This window comes from Gracilinanus agilis, chromosome 1 (assembly GCF_016433145.1).
Source record: "Gracilinanus agilis isolate LMUSP501 chromosome 1, AgileGrace, whole genome shotgun sequence".
In the NCBI taxonomy this organism is placed as follows: Eukaryota; Metazoa; Chordata; class Mammalia; order Didelphimorphia; family Didelphidae; genus Gracilinanus; species Gracilinanus agilis.
Window position 1 is genome coordinate 284492808 of NC_058130.1, and position 23693 is coordinate 284516500.

The 23693-nt window shown below is 37.1% G+C and overlaps 1 protein-coding gene across 1 annotated transcript in view; it reads right to left on the reverse strand.

Moving 5' to 3' along the window:
* REEP5 (receptor accessory protein 5) overlaps positions 1-19980 on the reverse strand; it is a 41242-nt gene extending 21262 nt beyond the window's left edge. The window contains exons 1-2 of the mRNA XM_044662192.1: positions 19704-19980; positions 18708-18801 (exon numbers count right to left, since the gene is read on the reverse strand). Coding sequence (XP_044518127.1) covers positions 18708-18801; positions 19704-19821 — 212 coding nt within the window. The 5' untranslated portion in view covers positions 19822-19980. The remainder of the gene's footprint in view (positions 1-18707; positions 18802-19703) is intronic.
* Positions 19981-23693: the final 3713 nt, after the last annotated feature.

Genomic DNA, 23693 nt, shown 5'->3' on the forward strand with positions numbered 1-23693 from the left:
GTATGAATCAGGCAACCATGTTAAAAATGTATATTAATAAATGTTAAAAAAATCTAAAAAAAATATATAAATGGCCTAGATTAACAGAAGAAGAAATAGAATACTTAAATAATCCCATATCAGAAAAAGAAATTGAACAAGCCATCAAAGAATTCCCTAAGAAAAAATCCCCAGGACCAGATGGATTCACAAGTGAATTCTAACAAACATTCAAAGAACAACTAATCCCAATACTACACAAACTATTTGACATAAGCAGAGAAGGTGTTCTACCAAATTCCTTTTATGACTCTAATATGGTACTGATTCTAAAGCCAGACAGATCAAAAACAGAGAAAAAAAAAAAAACAAAACTACAGGTCAATCTCCTTAATAAACATGGATGCAAAAATTTTAAATAGAATACTAGCAAAAAGACTCCAGCAAGTGATCACAAGGGTTATTCACTATGATCAGGTGAGATTTATACTAGGAATGTAAAGATGGGTCAATTTTAGGAAAACCATCCACATAATTGACCATATCAACAACCAAACTAACAGAAATCACAGGATTATCTCAATAGATGCAGAAAAGCCTTTGACAAAATACAACACTTATTCCTATTGAAAATACTAGAAAGTATAGGAATTGAAAGGCCTTTCCTAAAAATAATAAACAGTATTTTTATTTAAAACCATCAGCAAGCATCATCTGCAATGGGTATAAATTAGAACTGCCTTCCCAATAAGATCAGGAGTGAAACAAGGATGCCTATTATCACCTCTATTATTTAACATTGTACTAGAAACACTAGCAGTAGCAATTAGAGAAGAAAAAGAAATTAAAGGTATTAAAATAGGCAACGAGGAGACCAAGCTATCACTCTTCGCAGATAATATGATGGTCTACTTAAAGAATCCTAGAGGATCAACTAAAAAGCTAGTGGAAATAACCAACAAATTTAGCAAAGTTGCAGGATACAAAATAAAGGCACACAAATCATCAGCATTTCTATATATTTCCAACACATTTCAGCAGCAAGAGTTAGAAAGATAAATTCCATTTAAAATCACATATAAAATACTATATAAAATATAAAATACACCCTAGACAATATAAAATAAAAAAATATAAAATTCCTGAAAAATTAGGAATCCATCTGCTAATACAAACAGGAATTACACAAACACATCTACAAAACACAATCCACACAATTAAAACTAGATCTAAACAATTGGAAAAACATTAACTGCTCATGGGTAGGACAAGCTAACATAATAAAAATGACCATTCTACCCAAATTAATTTACTTATTTAGTGCCATAGCTATCAAACAACCAAGAAACTTTTTTTTAATGAATTAGAAAAAACTATAACAAAGATCATTTGGAAGAACAAAAGATCAAGAATATCAAGGGAACTGATGAAAAGAAATGTGAAGGAAGGGGGTCTAGCAGTACCAGATCTTAAACTATACTATAAAGCAATGGTCATCAAAACAATATGGTACTGGTTAAGAGACAGAAGGGAGGATCAGTGGAATAGATGTGAGATAAATTACCTCAGCAAGACAGTGTAGTATAAACCCAGAGTCCAGCTTTTCGAACAAAAATCCACTATTTGACAAAAACTGCTTGGAAAATTGGAAAACAGTATGGGAGAGATTAGGTTTAGATCAACATCTCACACCCTAAACCAAGAAAAATTCAGAATGGGTGAGTGACTTGAATATAAAGACAGAAAGTATAAGTAAATTAGGTTAACATAGAATAGTATATCTATCAGACCTATGGGAAAGGAAAGATTTTAAGACCAAGTAAGAGTTAGAAAATATTATAAAATGTAAAATGAAGAATTTTGATTACATTAAGTTATAAAGGGTTTGTACAAACAAAATCAATGCAACCAAAATTAGAAGGGAAGCAACAAATTGGGAAAAAAATCTTTATAACAAAAACCTCGAACTCAAATTTATAAGGAGCTAAATGAATAGGCAGTTTTCAGATAAAGAAATCAAAACTATCACATGAAAACTATGCACATGAAAGTGTTCTAAATCTCTTACAATTTGAGAAATGCAAATCAAAACATACCTAGCAGATTGGTTAACATGACAGCAAAGGAAAGTAATAAAATTTTTGAGGGGGTGTGGCAAAATGGGTACATTAATGCATTGCTGGTGGAGTTGTGAATTTATCCAACCATTCTGGATGGCAATTTGGAACTATGCCCAAAGGGCTTTAAAACACTGTCTGCCCTTTGATCCAGCCATACCACTGCTGGGTTTATAACCCAGAGATAATAAGGAAAAAGACTTTTACAAAATATTGATAGCCATACTCTTTGTGGTGGCAAAAAACTGGAAAATGAGGGGCCGTCCTTCATTTGGGGAATGGCTGAGCAAATTGTGGTATCTCTTGGTGATGGAATACTATTGCACTAAAAGAAATAATGAACTGGAAGAATTCCATGTGAACTGAAATGACCTCCAGGAACTGATGCAGAGTGAATGGAGCAGAACCAGGAGAACCTTAAACACAGAGACGGATACACTGTGGCACAACTGAATGTAATGGACCTCTTTACTAGCAGCAATGCTAGTAAAATCCAGGACAATTCTGAGGGACTTAAGAGAAAGAACACATCCAGAGAAAGAACTGTGGGAGTGGAAACAGAAGAAAAACAACTGCTTGATCCCATGGGTCAATGGGGATACGATTGGGGATGTAGACTAAATGATCCCCCAATGCAAATATTAATATGGAAATAGGTCTTGATCAATGACACATGTAAAACCCAGTTTAATTTTGCATTGGCTATGGGAGAGAGAAGGAAGGGAGAGAAAGAACATGAATCATGTAACCGTGAAAAAAAATACTCTAGAATTTAGAAATATTAAAAATAATTTAGAAATTAATTTAATAAAAAAATTTGAAGACAAAAAAAAATACCTTGCAAAACAGAATAGACCAGTAGGTAAAAGAGGCACAAAAATCCAAAGAAGAAAAGAACTTTTTAAAAAGCCGAATTGACCAAAGAAAGACCCTGAAAGGCAGAATTGGCCCTATGGAAAAAGAGGTACATAAATTCCCTAAGGAAAAGAAATTTTCACAAAATAGAATTGGCCAAATGGAAAAGAAAGTACAAAAGTTCACTCAAGAAAATCATGCCTTAGACAGGTCTAGGTTCAAATCTGGCCTCAGATACTTCCTAGCTATGTGACCCTGGAGAAGTTATTTAACCCCCACTGCTTAGCCCTTACCACTCTTCTCCCTTGGAATCAATACTTAGCATTGATTCTAAGACAGAAGGTAAGAGTTTTTTAAAAAAATCATTCCTTAAAAATTAGAATTGAGCAAATGGAAACTAATGATTCTATTAGACATCAAGAACCAATCAAACAAAGTCAAAGAATGAAAATATAGAAGAAAATGTGGAATATCCCACTGAAAAAACAACTGACTTGGAAAATAAATCCAGGTGAGATAATCTAAGAAATATTAGACTACCTGAAAGCTATGATTAAAAAAAGAGCTTGAACATTATCTTTCAAGAAAATATCAAAGAAAACTCCCCTGGTATTCTAGAACCAGGGTGGGGAATAGAAATGGAAAGAATGAACCCATCACCTCCTGAAAAAGATTCCCAAAAGATAACTCCCAGGAATTATTATAGTCAATTCTACAACTCTAGTGCTTCTCATTTTCTACTTGGGAAACTATGAAGTGATATCAACAATCTGAGGTTTTAGTTCCCTGACCCAATCAAATCTGAAATCTAAGTTGAATGGGATGAAGGAGTTGGTTAGGGTTAAGAAACTGCTACTATCACACCTTGCATATATCTTTTTTTAAACATTTATTAATATTCATTTTTAACATGGTTACATGATTCATGCTCCTACTTCCCCTTCACCCCCCCCACTTTCCCACCACCCATGGCCGATGCACATTTCCACTGGTTTTAACATGTGTGATCAAGACTATTTCCAAATTGTTGTTAGTTGCATTGGTGTGGTAGTTTTGAGTTTACATCCCCAATCAATCATGTCCACCTCAACCCATGCTTTCAAGCAGTTGCTTTTCTTCTATGTTTCCTCTCCTGCAGTTCTTCCTCTGAATGTGGGTAATGTTCTTTACCATAAGTTCCTCAGAACTGTCCTGTGTCATTGCATTGCTGCTGGTACAGAAGTCCATTACATTCGATTTTACCATAGTATATCAGTCTCTGTGTAAAGTGTTCTTCTGGCTCTGCTCCTTTTGTTCTGCATCAATTCCTGGAGGTCTTTCCAGTTCACATGGAATTCCTCCAGTTTATTATTCCTTTGAGCACAATAGTATTCCATCACCAGCATATACCACAATTTGTTCAGCCATTCCCCAATTGAAGGACATACCCTCCTTTTCCAGTTCTTTGCCACCACAAAAAGCGCAGCTATAAATATTTTCGTACAAGTCTGCTTATCTATGATCTCTTTGGGGTACAAACCCAACAATACACTTTGTTTATATCTTGTTCTTGTATGTGCATGTGAGTGTATGTATATGTGTCCAATCCTGCCCCGTTTCCCCTGGCCAGTCAACATCCTCTCATATATTGTACCTTCCTTGAGGGCAAAGCCTGTTTCATTTTTGACTTTTTACCTCAAAGCATACCATAGCACAGTATACTATATAGTGCCTGGCACATAGTAGGTGCTTAACTTCTTATTGTCAATTGACTGATTTGCTTTTAATAAGCTCTCTTGTATATTTTTGAGCAAGAGAGTGATAAGATCAGAGCTGAACATTGGAAAAATATATCTGATGGTGGTGTTTAAGATGGACTGCAGGGAGGGGAATGTGTAGAAGATCAAAGTGATGACAACATGAACTAGGATAACAGAAGGAATGGAAAAGAATGGTTGATTATGAGAACTTTCTGTGATAGAACTGAAAAGGGCTTTATGACTGACTGATTAGTTATTTAGGAAGAGAGTATTGAAAATGAGAATGACTCCAAGGGTGAATGTTCTGAGAAAAGTAGTACTTTAGTAGAGACTATTAATATACTCTATATATGAGGTACAGGGAGATATAGATGGGAGATATAAATTTTATTCAGAATTCTATCATTGATTCAGGTATGACCTTATAAATTTGGTTTCTCAGTTTTTCCTTTACCTTCGAAAGGGGATAATACTTGAAGTATCTAAATAAATAATAGTTAAAGAAAGCTATGAGATTATTTTAGGCAAATTTAAATGTAATCTGTATAATATTTATTACACTGAGCAGTAGTAGTTGAGGCCATGCTAAAAAAAAAAAAGAAGATATCTTAGAAATGGGATAGGTCAAGCACAAATAAATGAAAATTTGTGATTTAAAGAAATAATTATTTAGGAGAAAGTCTACAGTGAAATCTAAGTTTCTAATATAAAGGTTATAGAAATTTTTTTTATAACACAGTTGACTTCTAGTAATTAATTACATCTTCCCAGAAGAGTAGGTCCTTTTCTCTTTAGGGCTTCATTAAGTACTAAATTAAGTACCCTTCCAGACACCACTACTTAACTTTCCTACAGGGAAAGAAGATAATGCCTACAAACCCACATACCGCTTTCACAATTTGCCACTTGCCATCTAATGAGTTTTAGAAGTATTAAAAAGAAGGTTCCTTGGGAATTCTTATATATAGACTTCTATATAGATCACCATATACACCAAATGGTTTGAGGCATTTGGGGACAATAATAGTTTCACTCTTTTAATAATTTTTCTATTATTAAAAAATATTTTTAAAAATTGTCTATGATGACATATATAATTTGTAGAAAGGAAAAAAGTAAGCAAGGAAAGAAAAATGCACTCAGTCTAGAAGTCTAGAAGTGTGAAATTGTAAAAATGCTGGATCTTATCTTCAATATAAAACATGTTCAATTAATATACCATTTTGTTAGTATTGAAAAATTTTAAAAAAGCATTACTTTGAAAGCTCAGCCCCTGTGAATTAAATTCCTCCATCTTGGAAAAGATTAATTTCTTAATGTGTTAATATTCACAAGCAAGAGATTTTTTTCAAAAATAGCTGAAATTTTGTATAGCAGTTATGGCCAGTCATGAAAAGCAGGCATATGTTTGAGCTCAACAAATAATACTTCTTTTTTAACAATTTTTTTTGGAGGTGAGAAAGGATAGGAAATATGAGAATTACATTTTTTCCAACTCATTCTCCTTATTATTCTAATTAAAATACTTTCTTTGTATGTCCCATTTGCATTTTCATGACAAAAATAGGATTCAAATCCAGGTCTCTTGACTTAACATCTTGCATTCTTTTCAACACTCTCTCTTTAACTTTTGTGCTTTTGTCTTGCTACCTGTGTATGAAATCACAGATATCCATGAACAACCTGATCTAGGAAATGACAGCATGACATAGAGCATCTGGTGCTGCACCTAAGTCAGGAAGACATGAGATAAAATTTTGCTTTAAGTAAGGTATGCTTTTTAAGGCAGTAAAGTAAAAAGGCAGTACTGATGAGGAGTAAGTTCCAAGGCAGACAGGATCTTGCAAGATGCTATTTCCCAATGACATGTTTACTGGGTGCATGTTGGAGAAGTCAATGTTCAAAATGAATGCATCTGGAGAAGTAAAAGTCTTTAAGTGAGTGTAGCCAGATGGAAAGTGAGGAAATTCCTATTACCAAAATTATTTCCCAGTAGATAAGCAGTTAGAGAATATGAACAAACGCTTCTCAAAAGAAAAAAAATATTGCATACTGCTGGGAGCCATCAAACCCACCCTGTCTGACATGGTCACAGGAGGGACCTCAATGAAGTGCATAGCAGCCTCAGGAAGGATGGAAACCCCCCACTCAGATACCCCTGTATGACTCTTCTCTTTCTAACACTCCTTTTTGGAATGATTGGGATCAATATCCCCACTCAGCCTCAGGGAAATACAGAAGAACATTATAGGCTATTATTAGAGCCCTTATAGGCCCCTACAAACTCCTAGGAAAGTCCCACCTTTACATATAATAATACAGAAATTCCCCTAAAATCACTTCATAACAAACCAGCAGATAGTGAGTTGATGCTAAAGATTTAAAAACCCTAACTTAGATCTCTCACTCCCATACACAGGTGCCTGAAAAAACAGGCCAGAATAGTCTCCAAGTTTTCCCCTCTCCCTGATCTCTGATCAGAATGTTAACACAAGAAAAGGACAATGGATAAAATATGAGAACTTACACCTCTCCCTATTGGATTGTTTTGATAACCCTGAGGCTAGCTGAAACTTCAACTCACCTTTGAAAAATACTGAAAAATGAAAGGCTGTTATTGAAACAATATTTGGACCAAGTTGGAATCATTGTATCTTTTTGAATCTTGATTTATGTTGTAATTGTATAATCAACTAGCATAACGAATTATCACTGATAAATTATCCATTTGAATAGAGTGAAATATAATCATCCTTAACTTGATTGGCTAGCCAAAATGCATGCCCTTGGACCTCGCAATAGGTGGGAATGGTAATTTCCAACCCAGTTATTTCGTGATGAATTATTCTTGACAAGCTTTGCATCTTTTGTTAATCATAAAGATCAAGATAATCACATAATATTAATCAAATGATTTTGTAATTCAGTAGCAGTTAATGTATGACTTAATCCATTATCTCTAAGAAAAAATGTATGGTGAGAATGAAAATCATGCCAACAAGTATGTAATCTTAAGAGAAGAGTATAAAAAATTAAACATAGCAGATGGCAAACAGACAGCCTCTGTGAAAACTAGCTGAAATTCTGGCTGTATTCATTAGTTTTATCTGTCAACGCTGTCACACCCCTCGAGCTCCTGGACCTGCGGAGGCTCTTCACAGCATACTATATTATACATATAGTATACATAAACAACCACATGAAGGAATACTCCAAATCACTAATAAAATAAATACACAGTAGCTTTCACTTCACACCCTACAAACTGGCAAAGAAGACAAAAGATGGAAATAGTTCGTGTTAGAGGAGTTTGGCAAGAAAAGGCACACTGGACTGGCTTCCTACACTGCAGCTGCAGAACTGTTTGTCTTGACAGAAGGGAGACTGAAATATCAGAGTCCTCTTTACAGAAGAGTGACTCAGACATCTGAGATGCAACGAGATCTGCAAAAAGATACAAGATAAGGGGAAAAAGAGATGCATAGCTTCAGAAAAAGTTTTAAAGAAATACAGTTTAAAATTCAAGAGAAGCAAGGGGAAGCTGGGTAGCTCAGTGGATTGAGAGCCAGGCCTAGAGATGGAAAGTCCTAGGTTCAAATCTGACCTCAGACACTTCCCAGCTGTGTGACCCTGGGCAAGTCACTTAACCCCCATTGCCTAAAGAAAACAAAACAAAACAAAAAATTCAAGAGAAGCAGCAAAAGATACAAATGAAACAACAAGAATTTGAAACCCAAGATTCAAAGGTTGCAAGGGAAGCAACAAAGAATGCCCAAACAAATAAGAGGTATTCAAAAGAAGCAAGAAAGCATGCAACACAGGATGATTAGGAATTACAAGACCTGCAAGAGAAACTGAGCAAAGCCCAGAAAATCTTCAAACAGACATGAGTACAAAACTAAAAGGACATAAAACTGGAAATTCAAGAAATATATTGAAAGTTACAAAAGTAACTATAACTAGAGAGAATCTAAATATTATTCAGCAAAGGTTGATCCTGGAAAGAGAAACTATAGCCTCTATCAAAATATGCAACATTATATGTAAGACTTGAGGAAGATGCAACAAAAGACATACAATATATATGACAACAAATAAAAGCACAGTGTAGAGAAATGTAAAGAGGAATACTATTCTCTGCATTTAAAGTGAGAACTCCTTATCTAGAAGCACTGACTGAATATAGAGGTAGAATCAAGATGACTATTTATTTTGCTAAATGTTTTTCATTCCCTTTTACTTGCTGGGGTATATATTATTAGAAGACTCAGTTTTCTCACTTTTAGTCAGAAACCTGCCCCATTTTCTTTCATCCTCTTTGAGTAAGTGGATTCTTCTTGGTAAGAGTGGTTAGAAATGTGTAGCTATTATCCCTCATCTTATTCAAGTTCTAATCTACCTTTCTTCATTTTCTTCACATTGTTGCTTTATTATATATGCAACATTCTACACTACTGATACTCAACTAGTCGTGGACGCTTTTAGCCTACTCAAAGTGACCTATCAAATACAAAGAACAAGATAAAAATGTACATATTAATAAAACATTTTATATGATTTTGGCAAGTCTGCGCTTCCCCATTCATTTAATGCCTCTGGCTTTAAAAGTCCACAAGGATTTCCTGTCAATTGGGTTAACTGACATCACAAAATGTTTATATAATGGGAATTTTTACCCCCTGTACTATCACACCCACAAACTGCCATCATTTTTCTAATGAAATATATTTCTAATGAAAATTTTCTAATGAAATTAAATTAAGATTTGTTGAGCATTTTTTTAAAGGGATACTGGTGTATATTGTTGGATTAACAGTAGAAACTAGTTTGGAAAGTCAAATAAAGTGACTAAAATGTTTATTTTTTTTACTTAAAACATTCAATTAATTGGCTTATGTTCAAAATATTTTTATCAGCACTTTTAGGAATAGCATGGGGGGAAAAACTGTGTGGCCATCAACACAGAATGGATAAACAAATTATGAATCATGAATATAATGGAATTCTTGTTCTGAAGAAATTTTGATTAATTATTCATCATAACACTAATTAGTACTAACTAATTAATCATAACATGGAAAGTTCTTCATTAACTGGTGGTAGAGTGAAGTAAACAGAGACAAGAAAACAACATTCATAATAATATAGGTCAGTGATTCCCAAAGTGAGTGCTACTGCCCGCTGGTGGGTGCTGCAACGGTCCAAGGAGGTGATGATGGACACAGGTGCATTTATCTTTCCTATTAATTGCTATTAAAATTAAAAAAAATTAATTTCCAGGGGGCTAAGTAATATTTTTTCTGGAAAGAGGGCGGTAGGCCAAAAAAGTTTGGGAACCACTGATATAGATGGAAAGAAGGATAAAATAAAAAGTTGTAAAATTACAAAGAATAAAGATTGCTTCAAAGAAGAGATGTGAGAAAACACCCCCACTATGTCCCTTCCCAGAGGTCATGTGCAGTTTGAAAATGGCTCTGAGGATCCTGGGAGAGGTAGTCTCCCAGGGCTCCCTACCACAACTTCCTCAGACACTTCCCACTTCCTTTGTGGGAGGTGTCTGAGAAAGTATATAAGAGAGAGTGAGAATTTGGGCACCTTTTCCCCCTACAGTGCCTTTCCCCAGAGAACAGAGGAGCACTTCTGGAGAGTCTAATTTCCCTAACCTTTCTTTACTACCTAAATAAAACCCAATTAAATACCCCCAGAGACTAGCCTGACTTTTTTCTACCTCAAGATTCTAGCCTACCCTCCAAAGGGCTAAGGTCAATTTCCCATTGGGGCTGGGGGCTACCCCTGCTACTTTCATTCCCTTCCTCTAGCTACCCTACCTTCTATTCTTTCTCCCATCCTTCTTCCTCCCTTCTTTCACCCAACATTTAATGGCAACCCAGATCCAAGTCTGAACCTACCTGCCCACTGCCAGTCTGCTTTGCCTACCAGTAAGTTTGAAAAAAAAAAACCAAGACAAAAACTTCCCACCCCAAAACTTAGCCCTGTGTAAATGAAATTAACTCTAGCCCATCCATAGTCAAAAATCTATTTACCCTTGGAATCTAGATTATATCATCCCCACCTCCCTGAAAAAGGGGAGTGGAGATAAGTTAACCACAGGTGACAATAAGTATCAAATCAAGAACAAGGGAGTGCCCTTTGGGCAGTCCAAATCAGTGTAGAGGCTGCCACTTGAATTAGAGGTGGCCCACAGGAAATGACGAGAGACGGTATCTCTTTAAATACGTGGGTTACAACCTGGTAAAGTTAGTTGAGGGGTGGAAGGAGTTCAGGAGTTCCAGCTTTGGACTTGGTGCTTTAGGTGCTCAGCTGAGACCTCAGAATGCTTCTACTCTGAATTGTCACATGGGTAAGTTAGGCTGACTTCCTTGGCCTACCTTGGTGTTTCCAAACTCTGCCTTAAGTAGGCTTATAGCCTCTCTGATTTCTAAAGTCTTGTGGCTTGTAACCTAGTTTAATTAGCCTTTTAACCTTCTCTCTCTATCCAGGCCTCTCCAGGCCTGGACCAGCCTCTCCAGGCCTGGACCAGCCTCTCCAGGCCTGGACCAGCCTCTCCCTCTCTCTAATTACTTACATTTACCTTCCTAATTGTAAATAAACTACCTTAAACTGGATGCTGACTTGGGTCTATTTTAATTATGGAATCAATCTGAATTGTTGATTCCTGGCGGCCATACTTTAAATATATATTTATAAAATATCTAAAAATCTCCCTCTTACAGCCCAGTGGGGGTCCCTTCCCTTATTAAGCCCCTGCCAGGCTCCTCTGCCTCAGCAGGGGTTCCAGATCTTAATCCCCCTTTCCCAGCCTCTAACCCTAACCCTCCTCACCCCTGCTGGAAAAAACCCAGCAGTGGGTCTGACTGAAAAACCCAGCAGAGGTTCAGGAAAAAAACCCTGGTCCCTCTCTCACTTTCACCCACCCAAACCTAATTCTAAAAACTCCCTACTGCCCCCTAATTTACCTACCTGCTCTAGTCTCTTCCTCTGGGGCAAAGAAAAAAAACAAAACAAAACAAAAACAAAAGCCCAAAACCCTACTTACCTTTGCAAGAAGGGGCACCTCACAGTGCTTTGGTTCCACCCCCTTCCTCCAGCAGCCTCAGTGCCTTAACTCCACCCCCTTACTCACAATTCCCTTTCCAACTCTCTTTCCCCACCAGTAATTTTCTCCTCCCTTAGTAGTACTGCATCTTGGCCACTAAAGGCCAGCACTAAGCATTCAGGTTTTTTTTCCTTTTTATTCTTTTGCTAAGCTGCAGTGCTACCTTTCTGCCACTAGAGGGCATAACCAAAATAATTTTTTTTTTTTTGCAGCTGAAAATAAATAAACTTAAATAAATAGACAATCAAATAAATAAATGAAGAAGCTAAATGAATAAATAAATAAATCAATAGAAGCTGTGCAATATGATTGCTTCTATATAGGAAACCTTTTTGGCTTTTGCCAAATTAGAAACCTTTATGGTTTCCGAATGCCTCCTTTTCCTAATTCTGCTGGGAAATTTTATTTTTCTAATCTTCAATATGAAGACACAAATGGCTGCAAATAGGAAAATGCAAGCAAAAATTCAAGCAGCAGTACAACTTCAATTGGAAAATTTCAAATACTCTATGCATGGTCCACTGAAAAGGAGGATCCAATTCAAATATCTAATTCAAAATTTTGTGAGCCTGTTCCCAAACTACTGAGAGAAGAAAATCCTATTACTCCTGAAATAGAGGAGACAGATGTGAAGAAACTCCTCTCTCATGTTCTGTATCTCCTGGCCAACCCTCCCTCCCCTGCTTCTTCTCCTGACACCCCATTCTCTCCTGTTCCTTCTCCCAGCCTATGACGAATCCCAGTCCAGATCATACCGGTTCCTACCACACAAATGACTCAGAAGAAACCAAAACCACAGACTGATTCTGATTCCAATGATGGCCTTTTCCCCTTAAGGAAGTGCACACAATAGGACGAACTGGGGATGTGATAAACTTAAGACATCATACTCCTTTCACATCCCAAGATATTAAAGAATTTTCAAAAGATACTCCCAGTTTTGAGGAAAAACCCATTGCTGTAATGAAAAATTGATGCATATATTCTTCCAATATGATCCTTCTTATAAGGATGTTGAAAAATTACTTCAGGCCTTTCTGACAGAATGTGAGAGAAATAAAATCATCTCTCATGCACAATGCAGCATACTGACCACCTCAGGATTTTCAATGGGACTATAATGTTCCTAGGGAGTATTTACAATTAAACAATGCTAGAAAGCCATTCTAAAAGTGATGCGAGAATGTGTTGAAAAACCAGATGTTTGGACAAAATTTGACCACCTTACGCAATCTAATGATGAGACACCCTCCCAATTTATGGATAGGCTCATTGAGCTGGGAGGTAGGTACCTAGACGTAGATCTTTCTAATGAAAAAGATATTAGGCAAATATGACATGAATTCATTAATAATTCTTGCAGGGTGGTCCAAGACTATTTTAAAATGCATTGCCCAAAATGGCCGGAGATGGATCTAGAAGAATTGAGAAGAACTGCTATGTATGTCTCAAAAGGACATATAGAGAAAACAGCAGAAACTAATGATTTATTGGAAACAATACAAAAAAACCTAAAATCTTTACGTGATAAAATATATAAACAGGAAAGAGGGCATGATACTACACCAATACCACTTGCCTCTCTCTGAGAATCTAGTTATCGATGCTTGACCTGCCACTTCTATAAGAAGGGCCATGTAATGATGAATTGTAGAAATCTATTCCAGCAATCAGGAATAATAATAATAATAACTATAATAATTTCAGGAATAGCAACTATAAAAACAATAATTTCAGGAACAACAACTATTGGAATAATAACAATAATACTTTCAGAACCTGCAATTTTAAAATGATAATTCTAGGTCCTAGACAGGCAGATAACTCAAACTAAATGACCCCACAGGGGCGTCTGGGTAGCTCAGTGGATTGAGAGTCAGGCCTAGAGATAGGAGGTCCTAGGTTCAAATCCGGCCTCAGACACTCCCCAGCTGTGTGACCCTGGGCAAGTGACTTGACCCCCATTACCTAGCTCTTACCACTCTTCCACCAAGGAGCCAATACACAGAAGTTAAGGGTTTAGAAAAAACAAATAAAAAACAAAAAACAAATGACCCCACAACAGTATCTTTTAAGTGGAGCTCGTCCACGAACTACTCAGGGTGCTACTGTCTCTTCACATGGGGCAGAAGGTGGTGCCCCTTAAACTCTACTGCTTTAGTTGTTTTGTTGCTATTAACCCTTTTCGGTTTTGTCTCCCTTAAAATTTTTTTTTCAATATTTTTTTTTGCAATTTTTTTTTTTGGCAATACAGTGCCTGTCTACCCCCTTACTTTATTTGTGCCACCCTGTTTTTGACCCTGGACATGTGCCTTTATGGAAGTCCATAACAACTTGTATTGATGATTTGGAAAACTTGTATTTTGTGTATTTGGAAGATTTGAACAAATTACCTCAAAGGAAACCTGCATAGAATTGACTTGATTTTCATTTTTTGCTTTTTGTGAAATTTTTGGATTTTCTTCACTGTATTATTGCTTTTATACCTCCATTGTTTTATCTACCTCATTTGCTAAGCTAAGAGGAAATGCATCTAAATTCTTGGGTAAGAACCTTTATATTCTACCCCTCCTTAGTGATACTAATTGTAAGATATATATAAAATCGTCACTGATTATAGGAGACATATGGCTATATATATGTATGTATTTTTGAATTTTTTAGCATATTTTTTATAATTGCATGTTCAATTTGAATTTTAAGCATGTCATCTAAATTGAAAGAGTTTTTGATTATTAGATTAGTGTAGGTTTACTATGTCCATTAGTTCTGAATGTAACTGCCTGCCCAAAAGCCTTAGACTACTGAAACTGTCATTGGTATTTTGCTACTATGGGACTTAATAAATATGTCTGATTTGAAGAAATGGGATCAACAAAGGAGCACAGATTACATCTACACAGTGCCAAAGCAGCACATACTTAACCTGAATGATGCCAAAAGAGCACACAGGTCAAAAAGAGAAACAAATCCTGCTAGGATTACTGAGACTTTTATGCCAATAATAAAAGGACTTGAACCTAGTGTGAGACTCGAGGCTGCGGTGCTTAACATATGTTAAGATGTAGGACTCCTTGTCACAATGCTTGTGAAATTTATATTAAGTACCTAACAATTGGCTGTTCTAGCTCCATATTCTATCCTTGAGAACAGACACTACTGAAAGTGAAAACAAATGACAAAACTCTAGATTAGGACCTAATAGGGATGCCATTATATTATCTAAGAATGGAAGAACAGATAGAGCTTGTCTCTGACACCAAGTCCCAATATGAGTGAATAGAAGTGGACACCAAAGATTTTCATGATCCAAGGAAGTCTGAAACATAAACCTAAAAAAAGAGAATAACTCTAATAAGCTAAGCCTCAGACAGATTTTTAAAAATTGCTTGGCCACAAGGTATGTAAGAGATCTTGGAAGAAAAGAAGCAATTACAAATGAAATAAGAATTCTAGTAGAAAAAAATTAGAGGGAAAATAAACAAAAGGTGTTAAGTAAGAGACTTCCTGAAAATCAGAATGAAACAAATCGATGACACAACGAAGACAAGAAAAACTAGAAGAAAAATAAAAGCCCAAAATAAAAGAAGAAAATGTAAAGCCTCTCCTATCAAGAACAACAGTTTTTGGGACCATATAAGTGGCTCAGTGGATAGAGAACCAGAACAAGAGACTGGAGGTCTTGGGTTCAAATGTGGCCTCAGACACTTTCTATCTGTGTGACCCTGGGCAACCCCCATTGCCTAGCTCTTACTGTTCTTTTGCCTTGCATCCAATACAAAATACTGATTCTAAGACAGAAAGTAAGGGTTAAAAAAAAAAAGTAATAGATTCATATTAGTGCAAACACAGGTCATATTTTTTTCTCAAAACCTAACTTGTAAGAAACCTAAATAGGGTAATTATAATCATTATTTTATTTTATTTTTATAACCCTTACTGTGTATTGGCTATATTGGCTCCAAGGCAGAAGAGTGGTAAGAGTAGGCAATGGGGGTCAAGTGACTTGTCCAGGGTCACACAGCTGGGAAGTGTCTGAGGCCAGATTTGAACCTAGGACCTCCCCGTCTCTAGGCTTGGCTCTCAATCCACTGAGCTACCCAGCTAACCCCCTATAATCATTATTTTAGTCAGTTTTAACCTTTGTATTTTTTTTTTTCCTAAAGGGATTGATCTCATTTCAAGGAAGTCATCTATTTATGAGGAATTTGGCATGTATACACATGATGAAGGAAAAAGATTGAGAAATAACAATAAGGACTAATACTTTTATAATACTCTAAGGTTTGCAAATGTAGATTTTTAAATTAATATTCAATGCCTCCAAAGTATGATATTATAAGGATTTACTAATATTAAATTGGAGAGCTAGAGAAACACAGGGAACCTTTCCCACTCACCTCATGTGGAAGAGAGAGGCTAGCGCCCCTCAATTCACATACAAGAGAGAAAGAGCTCTGTTTCCCTCAAAACTATATATTATCACACCAAAAAGATGCATGTAAACGGAAAGGAAAAGGAATTGTGGGTAATATAGAAAGGAAGTTTGGGTAATGTAGTTTTTTTGGAGGGATTCAAGATAATTCTAACTACACACAAATCACATTATAGAATCTGTTCCTTACCCCATGAGGGAGGTATTATAGGTTTTATTATCCTTATTTTTTAAACAAGGGAAGAGAGAGTTTAAGTGACTTGTTTAGGGACACACATCTAGTTTCAAAGGTGATGTTTGAACCACTGGTCCTAAAACCAGTGTTGTTTCCACATTGCCTTTCTGATAAAAGAGAAAGAAACATAATCAAGCAAAAGTATGAATACAGGGAAGAAATATTACCAGACAATATCAGAGACAATATCTACATCACTGACACAGAAAAGCTTTGGGGAAAAAAAAAGGTTTGAAAGCTTTTTGAATCAGGGTTATCTGCATAATTCAGGTGTTAACAAAGTACATTTTTTTTTGAGAGATGATATTCTAGCATCTTCCCATTGGTTAGAAACCTAACCTTGTTTTCTTAGCCTTTCAAACATAACTTCAGAGCTCTATGGATTGTTTCTACAGTAGGCACCATCTGAGGGGGTCAAGGAGGCTGTTGTCCCAGAAAACAAATGTTTCAAATTTTATATTCCCAGAGCTTATCTACTTTCAGATTCAGGGACTCAGATGTCTGTAAAGATCCAGAAGCCTCTACTAAATTAACACAATTACTCTTAATGTAATTACTCTTCCTGTTTGAATTGGAAACTACTTAAATCAAAACATAGGCTGTTTTTATCCCACTGCTCATCTATTAGACTTCTAGTGTTTTAATATAACACTAGTCTAAATGTCATAATATCCTTAGTTTTGCTTTATCAATTCAGCTTTACCTGTGATACAATGTACAGTTCTGGGCAAATTTCTTAACTTTAGGTCCTAGCCTTCTTAACATTTAGGAGATATTATTATAAAGATACAGTTAATGAAATTTATGAAGCCTTTTGTGCTCTTTTGGAAAAGACTATATAATGAATTTTACTTACTTGAAAGGGAGAGGAAGTCATTCTCATTTGCATTAGTGTTATCACGTAAATAAAAAATATTTTCTGGAGAGTTAAAGTTTTATTCCATATTAATATAACCTAGAATCACATGTAATTGGCATTTTAGCTATCTGTAAAAAGTTTGCTGTTAAAGTGCTTTTCAAAGTAATTAAACACTGTATTTTTAACTTTAGCATCTTCCCATCTTACACTATTAATATGCAGTTACTTATAGTTCAAATAAGGCCATCAGTTTAGTTGACATCTGTTAGTTCTAAATTAATACATGGTGATTTTATTGCATATCCATATAAAGTGAGGCTAAATTACTATATATACCAAAACCTTCATATCTTAGGATCATAGATCTTGGAGGTGGAAGAGAGTTTGGAGGTTAGTTATTCTAAATCCCTCTTTTACAGGAGAGAAAACTGAAGCTAAGAGGTAAAGTGAACATCGGAGGTGGGATTTGAACCTTAGCCTACTTGGCATGTGCCAATTCTAGAACTAGTGTTCTTTACAGTGTCCTAAATCAGCATGTTTTATGTAATAAAAAACTGGAAGTAAAGGGAATACATAGTGGTAGAATAGCTAAACAAATTATGGTATGTACATGCAATGGAATTTTAAGAATCAAATAAGGAATTCAGAAAAGCATAGAAACATTTCTATGAACTGATAAAGAAGTAAGCTGAACTAGGAAAATAATATACAATAACTACAATGAGAAAATGCAGAAGGATCTATGATTTGCTCAACACAGAGAACTCTGTGGAATGTGGGAAATCCTTCTATCAGTTTGGTTGAGAAGTCTAGAGAGCTGACTGAACTAAAATGAAATTAAGTGAATTCCCAGGATCACAGAACTAGTAACAATGTGAACCCAGTTATTACTAACTCCAAGTCCAGCACTCCATTTTCAAGACTAAAAAAAAACATAGAGACTCAGTTTCCCTGCCCATCTACTCATTAGGATGAAATAAAAAATCTGTCACTCAAATCTAGAGGGAAGCACTACTAGAAACTGAGAGATCTAAGTTTGAATCCAGGCCTCATGGTGAAAAATGTTAGATGAGTCACCATTATACAATGTTTTAGTTTCTCCATCTGTAAAATTAAGATATAGCCCCCATCATTGCTGTGAGGACAAAGTAAAGTCAGATAATAAAGTTGAGCAGGGTTCTATAAATGCTAAGAGCTACTTCAAAGTGAAGAGGCTTTTTCACTGTCCAAGGGTAGACCTCTCAAAGGAGTAATTCTACTCATGTCCCCTATTCAGCTGAAGGGGCATGGACCCCTGTTGAATGATGGACATTCTTCTATCCCTCAAAGAGATGAGGAGAAGCTAGGACAGCAGAGGGTGGAGCCACTTACGAGATATAGGCGGGATAGCCAAATCCTATTAGGTTGCAGAGCAGAGAAGCTCCATAGCCAAACACGAGGTACAAAGCCACTAAGCTGATGACACCTGAAGAAGAAAAAAAATGAAAAGATATCATGGATAAGGATTCCTCATACACAGGAAGCTAAATCTGAGTTCTAGTAATTTTCTTCAAAGTGCAAAAGGATAAAGATAAGTAAACAGTAAGTGATTGGCTTAGAACCTTAATTCAGTGAGATTTAAGAGGTGGAGTCTAGGGAGGCCAACTAGTTCACCCACCCCCACCTCAGGTTGGGAAGAAAGAAAGGGGAAAGAAAGACAGAAGCTAAGGGGGTTGGGAGAGCGCCAAACCTGCAAACTTAAAGCGATAGAAAGGCTGACACGTCAGCACTCCAGCACTTTTCAATTTCCTCCGACAGAAGGAAACAGCCCCCCCGCCCCCCTTCAAATTTAGTCCTTCCCCCAGCAAAGCTCTTCCTACTACACCCTGATCCCTCGCCCCCATTCTCCAATCACGCAATCACCCAGGCAGAAAGCAGAGAGCGAGCATTTTGCTGGGGGTTTCCCAGAGCTTCAGCGCTCCACTAGCCCGTAGTGGAGTAGTCATCCTCTCTCAGATCCCCTAGAACTACACACAACCGTGGCCCAACTGGGGAGACCGGAAGGGCGCGGGCTGGGTGGCAGTAACCCGAGAGCAAGAACTTCCACTCTTCGGTCTCTCCTAGAGGCCGTAGCTCAATGCCAGCAGTTATAAACAAGCCCTGGGATAGCAGCAACAACAACGCTCCGCTCTTCCTCCCCTCAGCCCAAGCTCACTCCAATCCTCACGTTCTTTCCTGCGCCCAGTTCACAGATAGCAGTGGTTCACCCCTCAGCAGCAGGTGCTGAGTTGGCAAGGAGAAGGTGCTTGAATTAGTATTATAAATAATTAACTATAAGCATAAGGACAATCCAGAGTGGAGGAAAGATCTCCGTATAAAAGAACCTACCAAATGCTATGTAGGACCTGTTCACCCCAGTCTTGCCCTCGATCTTAGCCAGAAGGTCCGTCATGCAGTTCTTCTGGTGCAGGAACTGGTCGAACCTTTGCTTCATTGTAGCAGACATGGCGGAGACCACCTCCGGGCTAAGGTTCTTAAGAGCTCCGCTGACTCCAGGACCTTCTTTTTTCCTTACAGGAGTTTGCTGTAGCTTCTATTGTTGGGGCCTCAGAACGAGACAGCTCCTAGGAAACTAGCTTACCCGACTGGGTGGGGATGGCAGCTGTAAAAGCATAAAGCAGCTCAAGCAGCGTCACCAGAGAGGAAGCGTCAGCTCTCCTCCCCCAACCTCTTGGCAATACACAACTCCCTCTTCTTTCTCTTCCCCTCCCCTCCTTCCCCACCCTTATTGCTGCAAACACCACACCCAGTTCGGATTTCTGCTGCTGCTGCCTCTGCTGTCTTTTCTTAAAGGTAGGGACACAAGCCCAGCAACCTGTGCCACAGGACATTTTCTTTTGAAGAATGGATAGCCATAAAGTCTACCCTTCCTTGGGGATAGATGATTCTAAGGCCCTTGGGGAACGTGGGCCAGTGGATATCTTCGGAAGAACGTAGCTGGTCCTAGTGGGAATATTCCATTCCAAAACCTTGTTTTCTGAGGGACTCAGATAGTGGGAGAAAATTTATTTAGACAAATTTAAAGCGCTTCAAAGCTTTGTGTATGTTGGGGGGGGGGGGTGCTGGTTTGGAGGCTGAGACCTTCTTACATTAAGATGATATAAAATGAAGGATTTATTGGAAATATTTGAAAGAGGAGGGAAGAAGTTTCCAGCATCCCTTACAATTTATCTAGAAAAATGTGTCTTTTCTGGACTAAATTTAAAAGCGTCAAAGTAATTGTGCGTCATTTTTTCCATATGCTCCCATAAGATATTAGTTTGACTATGTGTGGACAAACATATTTGAATTTATTTGGCTGTCATAAGTAATAACAGGACTTTGCAGTATGTTTAAAAATAATCTCACCATTTGCATATGTGATATTGAATATCAAAAAATAATCTTCTTTGAAGTGCTTTTAACTATGCCAGAGCCTTCTAAGATCATTAATATACCTACTTTACTCACCTATCCCAATATTCCATTGGGTTCAATATAAATGAATGAGAATTCTCTATTTTGCTTGCCTTCAAATACTTGAATGCATACGAAAACTAAAACACTAGACATTGGAAGAAATCTATCCTCTCCCTTAAATGAGGAATTCAAGTTCCAGAGAGGCAAAGAGATTTGTCCAAGGTTCAACAGCTGGATCTCAAACTCTCCTGGACTACCAAAGGGACAGTTTCTCCACTGTGATAGTATCTGCTGAAATTAGTACTCAGATCAGATAGAATTGGCCAATAGGATGTAAACTCATGAACGGCAGAGAGTTTTCCCATTTTTGTGTGACATGGGTATAGGCCATGTATGTATTTTAGGAGTATCACTTATGGCACTTGGAGAATTACAGTAGTTCAAACATATCCACAATATACATTCATTTATTAATCAGGACAAATTGAAAAGGTCTTCCAATAAAACAGAAGAGTTTTCCTTCCCTGTCCATGGGGTTGATATTCCTTATTCTACTTGGAATGAAACCACTGAGTTCCATGTCAATTACTTTATTCCAGGCTGAATGTGCTTATCTTTTCAAGAAAAAAATAAATTTGCTAAACAAATTCACTAAAAGATAGATTTTGATTGTCCTACTGGATAAAAGATCATGAACATGCACATTAAATCTCCTTGCTTTCCACATAATGACCACATTGCAGGCAAAATGTACTGAACCATGAAGATTACTGTAAAAGTCACTTTGTCCAAGAATATTCCAAAGCACTGAAGCTATTGCTTGATTCCAGAAGACTACCTATGGATCTTTATGAAATCTTTTCAACATTTTTCTTAAAGTCTGCATTGTGACATATAAGGTAAGACTCATCTGCCCTAATATTCCTTTGCGTTCAATATAAATGAATGTGAATTCTGTATCTTGCTTCCTTCTAAAGCTAGGCCAGGACTCAATAGCATGTTCCCCTGTACCATTCCACAGAGAGAAAGAGAATCTATTGTGATTCAGGGCATCTATTTGACTTCATATTACCCTCATTATCGACAGTGTAGGAAGTCCATTAAGGTTCCCTTAGGGTTTCTTTTCTCAGGAAAATTTTCCCCTTCAGTACATGTTTGACACAAAGGAAATTCTTCCCACTTACTCTTAACTGAACCAAAACTACTCTCAATGAGAAGAGTCTAGCCCTGTTGTAATGTGTTAAATACAATAAAAGGAAATAAATCTTGATGAAATACAACTAACCTATTAAATAGTGTATTTCATAAGAAATGGTTTTCCCTTGTATTCATGGTAGTTATACATTTAGTGTTTAGGACAAGTTGAAAAGGTCCTCCATCAATCTAGAGGTATTTCATACCGTCCATTCTTGTGATACTAGTTTTATTCATGGGATTGATGTTCCTTATTCCAATTAAAATGAATCCATTGAGTTCCATGTCAATCTAAGCTGGATCTGGTAAATCCAAGAGTAAAAAACATATAGATTTGCAATGGTTCCCTTAAGTAAAGGATCATGAAAGCCAATGTTAAATTTCCTTGTTTCTATGTAATGACTATTGAAATATGGTGGATAGTCTTTATAATTGGTAACCCTCAGTGGTGAGGCCCACCACCACTTCATTGGGTCAATGCACTCAGACTCACAGACAGATGTACAAAACAGGTAAAGGGTTTATTTTAAAACAAAGTAAACTGGAAAGGAATAGGGGATCCTAAACAGGAAATAAGATATTCTGTATAAGATTGAATTTTGACTGGTAAATGAGGTTGGTGAACCCAAGTCTGTTGATGATGGCTCCTCCCAGGCACAGATAGCAATATCTCAACTCTCAGCCCTGAGATTCTTAAAAATGCAATCTGACCACTAGATCTTAGCAACAACAGATTTATTCCAGGTGATAATTAAGATTGGGTAAGGATGTAGTGTGAGGAGTTTCCCTATCACCAATAAGTCTCTACCTGTCCCAGACCTGCTGACCTTGCAAAAGGTTTCTTTGGTCCCCAACAATGTTGGGGCTATGCTATCTGCCTTTCTGCCTAAAATCTCTACCTTTCGCTCTACCTGCCTTAGTCTGAACCCATCCAAATAGTCTTTTGGTGAATGTTCAGAGCTAGTTGGGGGGTCAGGAGGCTGGTTCCAGGAGTGACCAAGTCACCACAGTCTGCAGGCTGAGCCTACAAAGGTCACTAAGAAGTTCAGGTCAATTTCACCAATATTATCTTCTCTTAGGCATTCAATAGATGTCAACTCAATGTCTGAGATCATACAGCTACAACAGGAACCAAAGTAGGAGATTAGACAGATTTACCACTAGATTGAGGAGAGAGCCAAGTCCAGAAGCTGTGTACTTCTCCACAGCCTCCTCAATCTTCTCCAGTTAACAGTTAATCTCTTCAGAACCCTCTTCCCAGGATTCTGAGATTACCTCCTATACATCCTGGTTTCTGCATTCCATCAAACTTCTGTCTCTCTACTTTGTCCCTTTACCTTTTGCCCAAATTCCTTCCTTTCACCTGATCTAAGGGATTCTAGCTAAACTACCCCCTTTCTAAGAACCCTGCAAAGGGTTGTCTTCTGGTCTTCTAGCTGCCTACTACAATTCTGACTGTCTAGAAAATCCTGGCTAACTATCTGAGCTAATACTTCCCCCAGAAGTTAGATTTTATAATAAGAATTTGGTTAGATTTTATAGTCTTTCAGAGTAGTTAGGCTGGCACCTTTATTTCAGGGATCGACCCTCTTTGGGTTAGGCCCAAGATGGCTTCAGGCCTTCTCACAACAGACAATTTACTGGCTGGCTGATGTGATGTAGGAAATTTTGGGGTCCTTGAACTAATTTTAAGGTCCCTGGTCTAAGTTTCCTGTGGACATTTAG